The 15,798-nt window shown below is 45.0% G+C and overlaps 2 protein-coding genes across 2 annotated transcripts; both read left to right on the top strand.

Annotated features, from left to right (window-relative positions):
• The first annotated feature begins 2,824 nt into the window (after positions 1–2,824).
• On the top strand, positions 2,825–3,235 carry LOC123430438. The gene is made up of 2 exons (XM_045114310.1): positions 2,825–2,919; positions 3,026–3,235. Exons 1-2 carry the CDS (start codon positions 2,830–2,832, stop codon positions 3,233–3,235), a joined length of 300 nt encoding a protein of 99 aa, XP_044970245.1. The 5' UTR covers positions 2,825–2,829.
• Positions 3,236–5,121: 1,886 nt separating this feature from the next.
• Positions 5,122–12,198, top strand: LOC123427036 (mitochondrial inner membrane protease atp23-like). Its single transcript, XM_045110968.1, has 5 exons — positions 5,122–5,297; positions 5,402–5,517; positions 10,994–11,131; positions 11,246–11,329; positions 11,750–12,198. The coding sequence occupies exons 1-5, from the start codon at positions 5,156–5,158 to the stop codon at positions 11,882–11,884; spliced, it is 615 nt and encodes a 204-aa protein (XP_044966903.1). The 5' UTR covers positions 5,122–5,155; the 3' UTR covers positions 11,885–12,198.
• Positions 12,199–15,798: the final 3,600 nt, after the last annotated feature.

Genomic DNA, 15,798 nt, shown 5'->3' with positions numbered 1-15,798 from the left:
TTAAAAGAACAAAGTTTGAAAAGACGAACATTGTCCTTTTTTTTTGTAAAATGTGAACATTTCCAAAATTCCATGAACTCATTTTGAATTTGTGACAAGAAAATAAAAAACATGAACAAGTTTTGAACTTGTGAACAAAGTTTCAAATGAGATCATCTTCTGGAAATTATTGAACCATTTTTGAACAAAATTAAAAAAGCAAACATTTTCTCAAATGTTATTTTGTTCTGAAATTTTCAAATAATTTTTGAAAATAAACAAACTATTTTTGTAGTTCTACAGCTTTCTTTGAAATTTGAACATTTCTTACATTTACAAACAAAATTTGCAAATAGGATTTTTTTGACTTTTTTTAATTTGTCAGCATTTTTTGAAAAAGAAAAAAACATGAAAAGTAAAATAAATAAAATGAAATGAAAAGAAAAGAAAAAGAGTAACAGAAAAAGAAGCAGCAAAGTAAAAATGGAAAATAAAAAGAAAAACAAAAACCAAATGAAAACTGAAAAAACACAAAAGAAACAACACAGGAAAAAACCCGGTTCAGGGAACCACCCAAAACCGTCGGCCGCACTTTGTGAAGCTGAAAGTGGCCGGCTTATGTCTTGTTGCTCGCATCCTTGCACCTGTCCGTATCCCCGACAATCCGCCGTAGCAAGCACATAATAGGGTTTTTTTCACCAAAAATGCTAGACTTACGGACCACTTGTACATAAAATTATAGGCCTTTTTTATGCAATGCTAAAACTGTCCCCCTGATTTTCAGGGTGGACCCGCGTCCTCCCTAATCTCCAATAAGAAACTGACTAATCATCCCGTAACATCCATCAGCCCGTAATTGCCCGTAGATGTAGCAAAGCTCTTTTTTCACTCCCACATTTTCAGGTTGCAATAAATGGCGCATTATATGTGTGCCATTTGTTGCAATTTGAAAGTTTTTCTTTATTCATATATTTGTATACTCAAAAAGTTTTATCTCTTAAACCGTACGTTTAAATCTCGAACAGTTTACACCGTTGGATTTCTCGCGTCTAGATCCCATGTTGATATGTTTTAACGATTTTTTATGAAAAAACCTAAACGAAAAAACTGTGTCTCTCGCGATAGAAAAATCAAACAAAAAACATGCTCGCGAAAACAAAATCATGTCTCTCGCGGAAGCAAAACCGTTCCTCTCAAAAAAAAACAACAATAGAAAACATATTTTTAAAATTTTCCAAGAGGCACGCGCATGTCTCTCCTAAAAAACAGAAAACGTGGCCGTGCCTCTTGCGAAAATATAATCGTACCTTCCGGAAAAGTAAAACCATGTCTCTCAAAAAAAAACAAAAAACATGTTTTTTTTCTGTTTCCCACAGGCATGATCATATCTCTTGCGAAATTAAAACCGCGTCTCTAGTAAAAAAACATGTTTTTTACAAAAAAATAAAAATTTCATCGAAAAGCTAAAAAATAATGATGAAAATTCAAAACATCAAAAATAAAAATAAAAAAGGCTAATCTAAAAAGCTAAAAACGCGTGCAAAAAAGATAAAAATTGAAATCTAAAAAAATAATTCAGAATACCACACGTGATGGAGGTTGAAAATGTATCAAGTGACGCGTAAGACTGATAGTCGAAGGCTCCCGCAGGAGTGCTCATGCTCCCGGTTTTCCTTGATTTGCTGCAACAAATCAATGACGGAGGTCCGACACAGCCCGTGGTGGTCTTTTGATAACTGGGCCCAATCACCTTCACCCTCATTCAGATCCTAAGCGAACTTCCTAACAGATCTGGCCAAACGGGCTGGGTAAATCGGGCCGGCCCGACAGCCCGCATGTTCGGGTCCGGCACGAAGCACATCTCGGGTCGTGGCTGGGCCTAGAGGCTGGACACGCGGTCCAGCACGATACGGTCCGTTTATCTCCCCCAATAAGGTTCTGTTTGGAACCATAATAGATTATGATAATCTGGATTATGAAGATAGATTATATAATCTGATTTATAAAAATAATCTAGATGGACATGTTTGGAGGCCAGATTATATAAACTGTAATCCAGGTCTTACATTGCATAATGACCTGTGTGCCCTCTGCTTTTTTTTAAAGAGGAGGGTGGCGGTGGTAGGAATGTAATTATCTCCAACTTTACAGGGATAATGAGTCATTAGCAATCCATAATTTAATTTTAGCTGGTGTAGAGTAGATTATGAGTTTTTAATAATATATCCATCTAGTTTTTATAATATACACCATAATCTGTCATATTTGGAGACAGAATAGATTATAAAAACTGGATTATATAATCTGGGTGGTTCCAAACAGGGCCTAAAAAAGCGCGGAGCGCTTCTGTCGTCCGTCGCTGACGTTTTTACAAAACAACCCCTCTGTTTCTTCAAAATCAACCCACAGTCCTATAATAAGTGGAAAAAACGTTTCATCGTCTGGGTCGTGGCGTCCTTCCTCGCTCCTCCACCTCCCCCGCCAGCCGGAGCCCCGCCGTCGGGAGTTGCCGGATCCCGCGCCTCTCGCGCCCAGCCGAGCTTCCGAGCTCGTCGTCCTGCCGCGCCGCCATCGGCCGGATTCCTTCGGCAGATCGACCGCCCCGAGCTCGCCTCCCTTGGAGCCCCGTCGGCCCCATCGTGAGTTGGATCTCGCCGGGTCTGGGTCGGAGGACCCCATCCGCGCCTCCTTAGCCGGTCCTGTCCGCCTCGTTATCGGCCACCGGAGCCGCGCCGGGCGCCGACGCTTCCCCGCTCGCCGTGCATCGCCCTGGCTCCCGTCGTCCTCCACACCTCACTTTCCCCAGCAGAGCAAGCAACCCAGGAAACAAAGAGACAAAGAGAGGGAGCAATGGCGTCCATCATCGTGCAGGTGTCCGCCCTGCTCCTCAACCTCATCGCCTTCGGCCTCGCCGTCGCCGCCGAGCAGCGCCGCAGCAAGGTAAGCCCTGCACCTACACCTGCAGGCCCAGAAGCTCGCTCGCTCGCCTGATCTCGCGACCGCCCTAGCCCCGTTGATTAATCAGTTGACGCAAAATGGTGCGCAGGCCACGGTGACGCCGGATCTGGCCAAGGAGTACGACTACTGCGTCTACGACTCCGATGTCGCCACCGGCTACGGTGTCGGCGCGCTCCTTCTCCTCACCGCCGCGCAGGTCGTCGTCATGCTCGCCAGCCGGTGCTTCTGCTGCGGACGCGGGCTCAAGCCGGGGGGCTCCCGCGCCTGCGCCTTCATGCTCTTCCTCTTCTCATGGTAAACTATTTGCTACGCTTACGTTATGTGCCTCGTTACCATGAAGCATCATTTCCTCTTCTCTGCTCCTCGGGTCGGGTTGCTTCTCCACTTCTAACATTTTTCTTGGCCATTAGTTCAGTTTTCTGCTTTTACAGAACGTTTGAAATTGATTGGATCTAAGAACCCTGTGTTCTAAATTTACTCGTGGCGCTCAACCCTCACTTTAGACCTCACTCACTCACTTCAGATCTGAAGTGAGGTCGAGGTTCGGGTTCAGATTTCTCTGTGTGTGTGTGTCTGATTCTGCTGCTGGTTCGTTTAATGTTGGGTTGCCTATCAATTTCAAGCTAAGAAATATGTGACGTGGTGTCTTCTGAACTAGGTGCCCGCTACGGCCTAATTTGGTTAGCGTGGAAGGATGACAAGATCAAAATTTACCTTGCTCGGTAGTACTGTATTTGTCAAAACATTATTACCACTCAATAAAATTGATAATTATTACTAAAAAAGTAATCCAATTTTTATGTAAGCATTACATTATATTTTAAAACTTTAAAAAAAACTCCTTTCATCCAAGAATAGATGTCTTACTTTTAACATTATAATTAACATTTATTAAAATTAATGCCGCATAATGATAAAACAAGTAGGTTTTGCACTTTTTTCTAGCCCGGTGCAACGCACGGACATTTGTACTAGTTATATATATATATTTAGATTTTTACCCATGCGTTGCAACGGGAGAAAAAACAATTATAATCTTCAATGGTGCTGATCATATTATGTCTTTAAAATTTTAGGACATTTCTTGAAATGCATGAACATTTTTTGAATTAGCAAATATTTTAAAAAATAACACAAATTTTTTTTTTCAAAATCCTGGACTTTTATTGTTTTCACTAACATTGTTCTCAAAATTATAAACATTTTTCTGAATATGTGAATATTTTTACAAAAGTCCTGAGCATTTTTTGAATTCACAAACATTTTATATTTTCTTCAAACTTTTATTTCAAAATTCCCAGTTTTATAAATTACAAAAGTTTTTCAAAGTTCTAAATTATTTAAACTAAAAAATGGAACAGAAAAATGAAAATAGAAAATGAGACTAAAAACAGAGGCACATGCTGTTTTGAAGATTTTTACACGGACTTTTGTTTAAAATCGTTGACTTTTTTATTTTATGAACATTTTCTCAAAGTTTAAACATTTTTCTATATGCAAACATTTTTCAAAACTCCTGAGTAGTTTTTTAATTATAAAAAGATATATGTTTTTCTGAATATTTTATTTCGAAATTCTCAGTTTCTTAAAATTGAAAAACGTTGTTTGAAGTTCTAAATTATTTAAAGCAGAAAAACAAATTGGAACTGAAAATAAAAAAAATAAAAAAACTAAACTAAAAAACAGGCGCTCACGCATGTGCAGGACCAAACAAGTGTGCTGCATCTTTTTTCAACGTCCAGACTATAATATAGGAGGTGCCTACATGGGCCGGCCAGTCCGGATATTTTCCTGTTTGAAACGTTTTTATGACTTATAGGTGGCATTGATGGGTAATTTTAGTCAACTTTAAGGATAATTTGAATGACGTACGAAAGAAGCACTTTTTGCTTTATTAGTAGGTAAAGATATACATAACATATGACCCAATAAGCCCAAAAATAAGTTCATGAATCAAAAAATATGAGGCCCAACGTGTTAATCGGGCCAACACATCGACCCGTTTAGTAATCGGGCCGTGTCTGGATCTGAAAGCGCAGCCCACGGGCTTGCACGGTAGATCCGACTAATAAACGTGGCTGAACGGGCCGTGCCGTGTCAGGCCCAATTACAATGGGCCGTACCGTTTGGCCAGGTCTGCTTCCTAAGACCTAATCGCCCTCTCGACTTCTCGGCCTCCGGAGCCCACGACGCAGCTGCCAGCGAGGTAGGGAGAACAATGGCGGCCGCCGCAGGCGACGGCGGCAGCGTCCCGCCGAAGAGCCCAACAGCGGAGGCGCCTCCCGCCTCTCAGCCGCGCCTGACCCCCAATACCATGCCGTGGGAAAGGTGCGTCGCCGGCGTCCAGTCGGCTCTCAAAGGTACGCGCTTGCTTACGCCTCTACTCACCCATCGCCGTTTCTTTCCTCGTCTATACGTGCTTGTCAACTCCCATCTCCTGACTCGCGCTGTCAATTGGTGATAGATCCGTTGGCGCGGTTCCTGAGGGAGCAGATCGAGAAAGCCGGGTGCACCGTATGGCCGACGCTGATCCGGGCGGCCATCTGCACGGCTAGCGGGGGCTACACAAGCGGCAAGGGGGTATGCTGTTCTTCATTCCCTCTCCCCTCAGTATCGATGCTTCATGGTGGGCACTGCTCTTACATGGGTTCATGTTGGCAATCTAATAAAAAAAATCGATTGAACGGAGCCTCGCCCCTGATTCCATCTCCACAGAAAACGAAGCCATTCACACAGTTCAGAGCAAGCTTGCCTCTGGTCCAGAGGCAAGCCCACAAGAGAAGTACGTAGTACTCCACTTAGTGATCCAAACGCTCTTATATTTTTTTTTTACGGAGGGTACCTCTTACCCCAGAGGGGCAAGGAACACAATGCAGAACATAAACATGGTTCATTACATGTTCCCATGGAACAGAAAGCTACCACCCAACACAACACCATCCAAGGAAGTAGAGCCGACAGCATCAGAGTTAAAACTTCTCCCGGCCTGACGGCATGGATTTCATCGCTCCTGTGTGGATTCTTCATCAGGTAGCTCAGAGAAGCACGCTCTCCATGCTCAACACCAACAACAACTTCAGCCCAGGATTGACGCTCAGTTTCCTGAGGATCAATTCCTTGAAAAGAGACAGTCTTTTCCCCGATTGGGTCTTTCATGGGTTTTTCCCAGTCCCCCAGAAACCCTACCATCAGATGCCACACCTGTTTCATAGAGATCTAATAATCAGAGCTAGTCTATTGGTCAAGACCTTTAGGAAATATGCAATCTGTATTTTCAGGTGGCCATGGGCCAATATATGTGTACACACATGTACGTGTGTGGTAAATATGCAGGAACCCCAACAACTCAGGGTGGATCAACAACACTGAGTTTGGAGAGATAGAAACTCCTTTGACGCTCAGTTTCCTGAGGATCAATTCCCTGAAAAGAGACAGTCTTTCCCCCAAGTGGGTCTTTGAGGAGTTTTGGCCAGTCCCCCAGAAACCCCACTATCAGTGCCAAGTTTGTCAACAGGCAAAACATGAACATTGCAAGTACCCTGGTTTGCTTTGTCCATTGCCTATTCCTAAAGGACCTTGGGAAGATATCTCCATGGACTTCATTAAAGGATTACCTAAATCATCTGGATATTCAGTGATCCTGGTAGTAGTGGACAGATACACTAAATACATTCATTTCATTGCTCTCAAACACCCCTTTACTGCTGCTCGGATAGCACAAGCATTTCTGCTCAACATTGTTAAGTTGCATGGCATGCCCTATACAATTACATCTGTCAGACAAAATATTCACAAGTCACTTTTGGAAGGAGCTGTTCAAGTTGTGGGGCACCAAACTGCAGATGCCCATTGCCTATCATCCCCAAACAGAGGGTCAACCAGTGTTTGGAGATGTATTTGAGATGTGCGGTATTTGAAAACCCAAAGCAATGGTCTCAGTGGCCCCCCCTTGCAGAATTCTGGTACAATTCATCTTACCACTCTTCTCTTGGATGCACTCCTTTCAAAACTGTTTATGGTCGTGAGCCAAACTTGGGACAACTACCCCAACCTTTGCAAGCTACACACCCTGATATACAAAACTGGCTGCAAGAAAGACATCACTACTCTGGGTTCCTCCATCAGCATCTGAACAGAGCAATGAAGTCTGATGCTGATAAGAAACGGTCTCCCAGGGAATTTGCAGTGGGGGACAAAGTACTTCTGAAGTTGCAGCCCTATACTCAGACATTAGTGGTCAATAGACCTTACCCCAAACTAGCAATGAAGTTCTTTGGCCCTTTTGAGGTATTGGATAAGATTGGACCATCTGCTTACAAACTACTCACTACAGGCGGTCTGGTGCGTCCGGTGTTTCACACATCTCAACCGAAACCTCATGTACCGGATCATACCCCAATATATAGTGCTCTCCCCAAACCACTCTACTTGATCGAGCTGATTTGGTGCCTGGAGAAATTCTGGACAGGTGCTTGGTTAAGAAAGGTAACACTTCTCTAGCTCAAGTGCTTATCCGCTGGACTGATCTGCCCGTTTCTTCGGCTACTTGGGAGGACTATGACACGGTGCGGCAGCACTTTCCACTGGCTCCAGCTTGGGGCCAAGCTGCTTCTTTAGGCGGGGGTACTGTCAGCGCAAGTGAGCTGCCAGGCGATTAACTGCAGCTTACCGGATCGACTACAGGACAGCGGACCCTTTAGAATTTAGATAGTCTATGGTGTTTGTGTGGGCTAGGTGTGAGTGTGTTGGGCAGACCGTTACGACCCAGGCCCATGCAAGCAAGCGTTCATATAAGCTCTAGATCCACTCTGTAAACAACATCAAATGTGAAATGAAACATTGCTTCCCCTTTCTTCTTTCTTCTGCTTCCCCAAGACAGGCTTCTTACCTCTGATCCCCAAATCCACATTGCCACCCTAGGGTTCGGGTATTACATTCTCCTTATGAGCAACCATGGGCTACCCTTCCTAGCTCAGCTGTTATTGGTGTTGAGGCTTACCAAGAGGTACCCACTGATTGCCTTGCAGAAACATAGGAGGAAGTAGGTATTGAGGATAAGAACCATCAGGTAATCAAACTGCGAAGGAGGAGGCGGTTGCTGTGGACGTGTGCCCCCTCTCCATTCCTCCTCTACCTTTGTTCCCCTCAGCCATCCTAACACCAAGCAGCAGACGCTAGAAATCAAGGCATTCCCATCTAACCCAAGATGATCGCAAGCAGCTGAAACTCACCTTCTCACTGAATTCCTTTTCCCAGATGATCGCGAGCAGCCGAACTCACATTCTCACTGAACTCCTTGTCCTAGATCCCAGAAGGAAAGCAATCCTCGATCCCAACGCAACAAACAAATCTTGCTGGATCCACACCGCCACTAGCGTCTTTTCTTGGTGTCGGCAGGGGTGGGGAAGTGATTGGGGAAAAGGTCCCACAACTATCCAAAATGGTCTAACCCCACCGCAGACGCTGACAGTTGGACCCACCGCACCTCCTCGCCTGCGCCAACAACCCTTGAATTAGAAACCGGCCGAGTCATCAAGGATCAACAATGGCGAATCCGCAAACATGATCCCAACATAACACATGACCAACAATATGATTCGAACACCTAGAGATGTTCTCAGCAAATCATAGATTGTAGCACTATTCTCTGTGGCCCCAGAACAACCAAAATCCCTAATTACTTCAGGAATTGACTTAGAACCCAAATGCACCCTCCATTGTCCCCGTCGGCAAATCCACGACGCCTAATCTAACATGAACATCCTCCATCGTGCTTGCTGAACTTTGAATGTCGAGGTGGCCTATTCCGCAGCCTCTTTGCTCCACTATAATCATGTCCAGAGTTTGCAAAGCCAACTTGATGGGGTTATAGTCCTAGGGTAGGATCATAGGCCTGGCCCTGTAAGTCCTACCCAAGGACTACCCCTCATAAGGGACAAGGCCCTTAGTCAGTTCCGACTGAATTAAGGAGTCTCCATCGCCCAGTCGGTAACAGGTCCTCGACCATCCAGTCGGAGACTAGCATTCGGAGAACATCCAACTAACCGACTGGATGCCACTCGGAACATCGTAACCCCCTTGGAGGGAAACGGTCGTACGTTTCCCGGTGCATTTATTAGCATTTAGGACGTATGTTACCTGTAACGTACACATTCAATCGCCACTACTCCACCCCTGTACCGGAACCATTGTGGAGGGCAGCGCACTCTATATAAGCCACCCTCCCCCGCTGGTGCAGGGGTTAGCAAATCATTGTATTCCATATTTCACTCGACAACAAGCTCCTAGAGCACTGAGACGTAGGGCTATTACCTCCACCGTAGAGGGGCCTGAACTCATACAACCTTGCCGTAGCTGGGACTCTGCCCATCCTTTTCGTACCCTACACATCTACTGTCAGGCTTATACCCACGACACAGCTTGAGCTTGATCTTCTCTGATGCTCGATCTGCGTGATCGGCGCTAAAGCTCCTGACCCATCAATTGCTTCCCCCTCCCATTTGGATCCATAGATTCTCCTTGGGGACCACTTAGGGAGCCCAAGATTTAAATCACCATATGTCACAGGAGACACGCCAAGCACAACCCCGAGACCCACTCCCGAACGAGGTGTTTGGGTGTGCCGAGGTAGAGGAGAGAACACGGAGGCAAATCCAAGACGCCTAATCTAACATGAACAGCCACCATCGTGCTTGTTGAACTCTCCCGAACAAGGTGTTAGGGTATGCTGAGGTCGAGGAGAGAACACGACAGCAAATCCAAGACGCCTAATCTAACATGAACAGCCTCCATAGTGCTTGTTGAACTCTAAATGTCGACATGGCCTCTTCCGTAGCCCATGCCAGAATCTGCTCCGGTGTCAGTGCTTTGCCCTGTTGGAACAAGCGACTTCACTCCACCGTTATGTTGTCCATAATCCGCGAAGCCAGCTTGAACCTAATCTTCTCCGCCGCTCGATCTGCGCGAGCTACGGTGTCCATCAGCACTAAGAGCTCCTGACACGTCAGTTGCCTCCCCCTCCCATGCGGATCCATAGATTCTCCCTGGGGATCACTTGGGTAGCCCTGGATTGAAATCACCAAATCTCGTAGGAGACACACCAAGCGCAACCCTGAGACCCACTCCTCAGCAATGCAAGAGAGTGACAGGTGTCGAGGTAGGGGAGAGAGAACGCCCGAGAGGACCTATGGTGGATTTCACTGGAGCGGGGAGAAGCATAGTGAGCTAGGTGGTGGACAGGGGTAGGAGGTGACAGGTGTCGCGAGAGCGATCATGGGCTAGTGGTAGTCTACTCTTCTTTCTTTTGGTTACTAGTTCCTTATAACCCCAATCTGATAATTTGCACTGCCGCTATGTTTGGAGCTATGAAGTGTTCGCGGTTGTCACAAATAATAACAATTCCGTGCAAACCAGAGTGTACTATGGTCTTTACTTTTGTAAATTATAGTGCTTTTGTTGTTCCGGGACATGTTTTAGCAAAAGATTAACTAGGATAATATTTGGTTGTCAAGATATGGGTGAGGAGATAATTGTCTTGTATGAATCTTGAAAGCATTCACTTGGTAGGACAACCAAAGTTGTGAATTTTACTTGGGTGTTAAATATTTGAACTGAAGTGTTCAAAAGATAGGTTCATCTGTTTTATGTAGATGAATGGAATTTGTCTTTGAAATGTATGTAAAGTTCACATTTGCACCTCAGTCAGCAACAGTTACAGCAAGGGTAGGCCAAGTTGGTTCCTATTTTCTTGTTATCGATACGTGTTGACTGTATTTTAGGGCTGCTGTTGGAGACGAACATTTTGTGGTGCTCTAGAAACAACCTTTTGCCTTTTTGGTGCACCAAATTTTACCCCAATCACTTTTTTTGTATCCTATTATAGGGCTGCTGTAGAAAATGCTCTTAGCAACTAGTACAAGCCACTGCAATTGCCTGACCTATTATATTAGTTTCTCAAAATTCTTTGATTGGCCTTACATTTTTCCTTGTGGATTCTATTTCAAGTGAACTATTAATGAGAGAGCTGCTCTGATTTTTTCCAGTTCTTTGTGTTCAGATAGAAGTTTGCTGTAATCACATGCGAAAGCAAGATGAAATAACTCAGGTCATAATTCATGAGTTAGTACATGCTTATGATGACTGTGTTGTCAAGAACATCAACTGGAACAACTGCGCTCACCACGCTTGCTCTGAGGTAGTGAAATACTTGTCATATAAATGGAAGTTATTCGCATGGTACTGTGTCACAGAAACTTATGTTCTGTTGTGAGTTATTGTAATTGGCTTACATCGTGTTGTTTGTTCTTAGATTCGAGCTAATCACCTTAGTGGCAATTGCCATTACAAACGTGAACTGATGAAAGGCTTCCTGAAGATAAAGGGGCATGAGCCAGTAAGTTTTCTTTAGGAAAAGCAAAACAGCCTTTTTGTTGTCTTGTTATTGAGCTCATACCACAAATGACACTGGTTCTCTCTTTGCTACGTGAATCATATCTTCTCTAGTGTCTTTGTAAGTTCCAAGCTCCGTACATCCACCATCTTTGCATTCAGCCTATTCATTTCAATCAAACTTCTGTTAGCAAGTTACGAACTTCGATTAGTTAAATACAGTGAACCATTATTGGTAACTACTCCCTCTGTACCTAAGTTCTCCCCAACTACAAGTATTTAGTTACAGAGGGAGTATTCAACTTGTTTACAGTTTCCCTGTGGTTCTCGACTTGTTAGCTAATGAGCGGTCATTTTCCTATTTTATTTTTATTTTGCCAATCGAATGTTTATGTCTGCTGTGACGTTTTCTGCATTTCTGAAGGAATGTGTCAAAAGACGAGCGCTGCTTTCTGTCCAGAACAACCCTTCCTGTCGAGGGAAAGCGGCAAAAGAAGCAGTTGAGAACGTGTGGGATACGTGCTACAATGACCCACGCCCGTTTGATAAGGCTCCATGAAGTGCAAGTTGTTGGGACAGTTTTGTTAACTTTCAGACGGGTTTTATCAAGTGTAATCCTGTGGGATAGTTTAGTTTTCCTTCAGATGGGCTCCATGAAGTACTTCAGCAAAGCATTGCAACAAAATCTGGAAATTTGGTGCTGGGGCAAAACTTTGAATGCCATGATAGATGTACGAGTCCAAACAATCTAGCAGATTATCCCATGTAAATCAATTGTTTTACATGGCACATCGTGAGAGAGTTCACTAAGCTCCAAATAAGACTGGGTGTATCTGATTAATTCCTTACACCAGTTAAATATTGCTTAAGATATTCCCTTTTTTTTCTTCCTTTTTGAAATTTCACTCCTCTGGAAAGGCATTTAGAACTTAAACACACACAGATCCCAGTCAGAGTTCTACCAACAACATTTTCTCTGCATTTCGACGTCCAACCAACTCAGTAGTACATTGGACCCACTTTCTTGCTCTATTCACAATATTAATAATCAGGTCCTAACCTTTTTTGCGGTCAAATTTGAGGCCTCCAAAGGAGGGCACCCTGCATCCATTAAAACCAAGAGCCAGCAGGCTCAATAGAATCGGCATAAAGTAGTCAGCACAACTTAGAGCATTGATCCAGTATAAATTGAACCTTAAAAACGACAATGTAAACCGTTTTTACGATGCGAAAAGCGAAATTACGGAGACCCCTAACTACAACTGTATTCCATTATAGCTCATTTTTTCTTTTTCCTACCGTCCCGGTAGAGCTTGTCTTTGGCCACGGCGTGCCCGCCCCGACAACGTGCTCCCTTGCACGCGTGTTCGTCCTCGATTGAGCTCGAGACCGCTCGCCGCCGTGTGCCCCCTTCCCGACATGGCCGCGCTAGCTCCCCGATGCCCATGTGTCGGTGTCAAAACCGGCGAATTTCGGGTAGGGGGTCTGAACTATGGATCTTGGATCGATGGGTAACAAGAGACAAATGAGACGATGTTTACCCAGGTTTGGGACCTCTTGATGGAGGTAAAACCCTACGCCTTGTTCTTGTTCATATTGGTGGTGGAGTATCGAGTACAGAGTTGACCTACCTCGAGATCGTTTGTTGTGGTCTAAACCCTAGGAGTAATGAGCTTAATCTTGTCCTATGAACTAAAGCCCCCCGGTTTATATAGATACCAGGGGTGCTAGGGTTACACAACGTCAAGTTATATCAAGGAGGAAACATGCCGATCACCACGTGACCATGGGGTGCACGTCAAGTCTTCGGAAGAGTCCGTCTTGAATACAACATCACTTTATTTATTCGGAGTCCAATAATGATAATGAAACGACCCAGGAGTCCGACCCATAGAAATAGGTAAGTGGTCCGAGGATCCCTTAGTTCCGGACTCCCTTAGTAGCCCCCGAACTGGCCTTTAACGCCATAGTCTTGACCCCCATTTACTTCATGTGTCCAAAGTCTTCGACTTGTGGGGCGAGCTCTCCCCTTCTTACATTTAGCCGGTAATAGTTCGGTTATCGATGGTCCCGCTATTGGATATTGACCGAGGAGTCTCTCGGGTCATGTCTACATAGTTCTCGAACCCGCACGGTCTGCACACTTAAGGTTCGACGTTGTTTTATGCGTATTTGAGTTATATGGTTGGTTACCGAATGTTGTTCGAAGTCCCGGATGAGATCACAGACGTCACGAGGGTTTCCGGAATGGTCCGGAAACGAAGATTGATATATAGGATGACCTCATTTGATTACCGGAAGGTTTTCGGAGTTACCGGGAATGTACCGGGAATGACGAATGGGTTCCGGGAGTTCACCGGGGGGGGGGGGCAACCCACCCTGGGGAAGCCCATAGGCCTTGAGGGTGGCGCACCAGACCTTAGTGGGCTGGTGGGACAACCCAAAAGGGCCCTATGCGCATTGGAAGAAAAATCAAAGAGAAAGAAAAAAAAGAGGAGGTGGGAAGGGAAGGAAGGACTCCCACCCACCAAACCAAGTCCAACTCGGTTTGGGGGGGGGGGGAGACCTTCCCCCCTTGGCTCGGTCGACCCCCTTGGGGCTCCTTGAGCCCCAAGGCAAGGTCCCCTCTCTCCCACCTATATATACGGAGGTTTTAGGGCTGATTTGAGACGACTTTTCCACGGCAGCCCGACCACATACCTCCACGGTTTTTCCTCTAGATCGCGTTTCTACGGAGCTCGGGCGGAGCCCTGCTGAGACAAGGTCATCACCAACCTCCGGAGCGCCGTCACGCTGCCGGAGAACTCTTCTACCTCTCCGTCTCTCTTGCTGGATCAAGAAGGCCGAGATCATCGTCGAGCTGTACGTGTGCTAAACGCGGAGGTGCCGTCCGTTCGGTACTAGATCGTGGGACTGATTGCGGGATTGTTCGCGGCGCGGATCGAGGGACGTGAGGACGTTCCACTACATCAACCGCGTTCACTAACGCTTCTGCTGTACGGTCTACAAGGGTACGTAGATCACTCATCCCCTCTCGTAGATGGGCATCACCATAATAGGTCTTCGTGCGCGTAGGAATTTTTTTGTTTCCCATGCGACGTTCACCAACAGTGGCATCATGAGCTAGGTTCATGCGTAGGTGTCTTCTCGAGTAGAACACAAAAGTTTTTGTGGGCGGTGATGTGCGTTTTGCTGCCCTCCTTAGTCTTTTCTTGATTCCACGGTATTGTTGGATTGAAGCGGCTTGGACCGACATTACTCGTATGCTTACGAGAGACTAGTTTCATCGCTACGAGTAACCCCGTTGCTCAAAGATGACTGGCAAGTGTCGGTTTCTCCAACTTTAGTTGAATCGGATTTGACCGAGGAGGTCCTTGGATGAGGTTAAATAGCAACTCATATATCTCCGTTGTGGTGTTTGCGTAAGTAAGATGCGATCCTACTAGATACCCGTGGTCACCACGTAAAACATGCAACAACAAAATTAGAGGACGTCTAACTTGTTTTTGCAGGGTATGCTTGTGATGTGATATGGCCAACGATGTGATGTGATATATTGGATGTATGAGATGATCATGTTGTAATAGATAATATCGACTTGCACGTCGATGGTACGGCAACCGGCAGGAGCCATAGGGTTGTCTTTATACTAACGTTTGTGCTTGCAGATGCGTTTACTATTTTGCTAGGATGTAGCTTTAGTAGTAATAGCATGAGTAGCACGACAACCCCGATGGCGACACGTTGATGGAGATCATGGTGTGGCGCCGGTGACAAGAAGATCGTGCCGGTGCTTTGGTGATGGAGATCAAGAAGCACGTGATGATGGCCATATCATGTCACTTATGAATTGCATGTGATGTTAATCCTTTTATGCACCTTATTTTGCTTAGAACGATGGTAGCATTATGAGGTGATCTCTCACTAAAATTTCAAGACGAAATTGTATTCTCCCCGACTGTGCACCGTTGCTACAGTTCGTCGTTTCGAGACACCACGTGATGATCGGGTGTGATAGACTCAACGTTCACATACAACGGGTGCAAAACAGTTGCGCACGCGAAACACTCGGGTTAAGCTTGACGAGCCTAGCATGTGCAGACATGGCCTCAGAACACATGAGACCGAAAGGTCGATCATGAATCATATAGATGATATGATTAGCATAGGGATGCTTACCACTGAAACTATACTCAACTCACGTGATGATCGGACTTGAGCTAGTGTAAGTGGATCATGAACCACTCAAATGACTAGAGAGATGTACTTTTTGAGTGGGAGTTTAGCGAATAATTTGATTAAGTTAAACTCTAATTATCTTGAACATAGTCTAAGTCCACTTTGAATATATTTGTGTTGTAGATCATGGCTCACGCGACAGTCACCCTGAATTTTAATGCGTTCCTAGAGAAAGCTAAGTTGAAAGATGATGGAAGCAACTTTGTAGACTGGGCTCGTAATCTTAAGCTAATC

The sequence above is a fragment of the Hordeum vulgare genome, chromosome 2H (genome assembly GCF_904849725.1).
Source record: "Hordeum vulgare subsp. vulgare chromosome 2H, MorexV3_pseudomolecules_assembly, whole genome shotgun sequence".
Taxonomy (NCBI): Eukaryota; Viridiplantae; Streptophyta; class Magnoliopsida; order Poales; family Poaceae; genus Hordeum; species Hordeum vulgare.
This window is presented reverse-complemented; position numbering and strand designations above follow the sequence as displayed.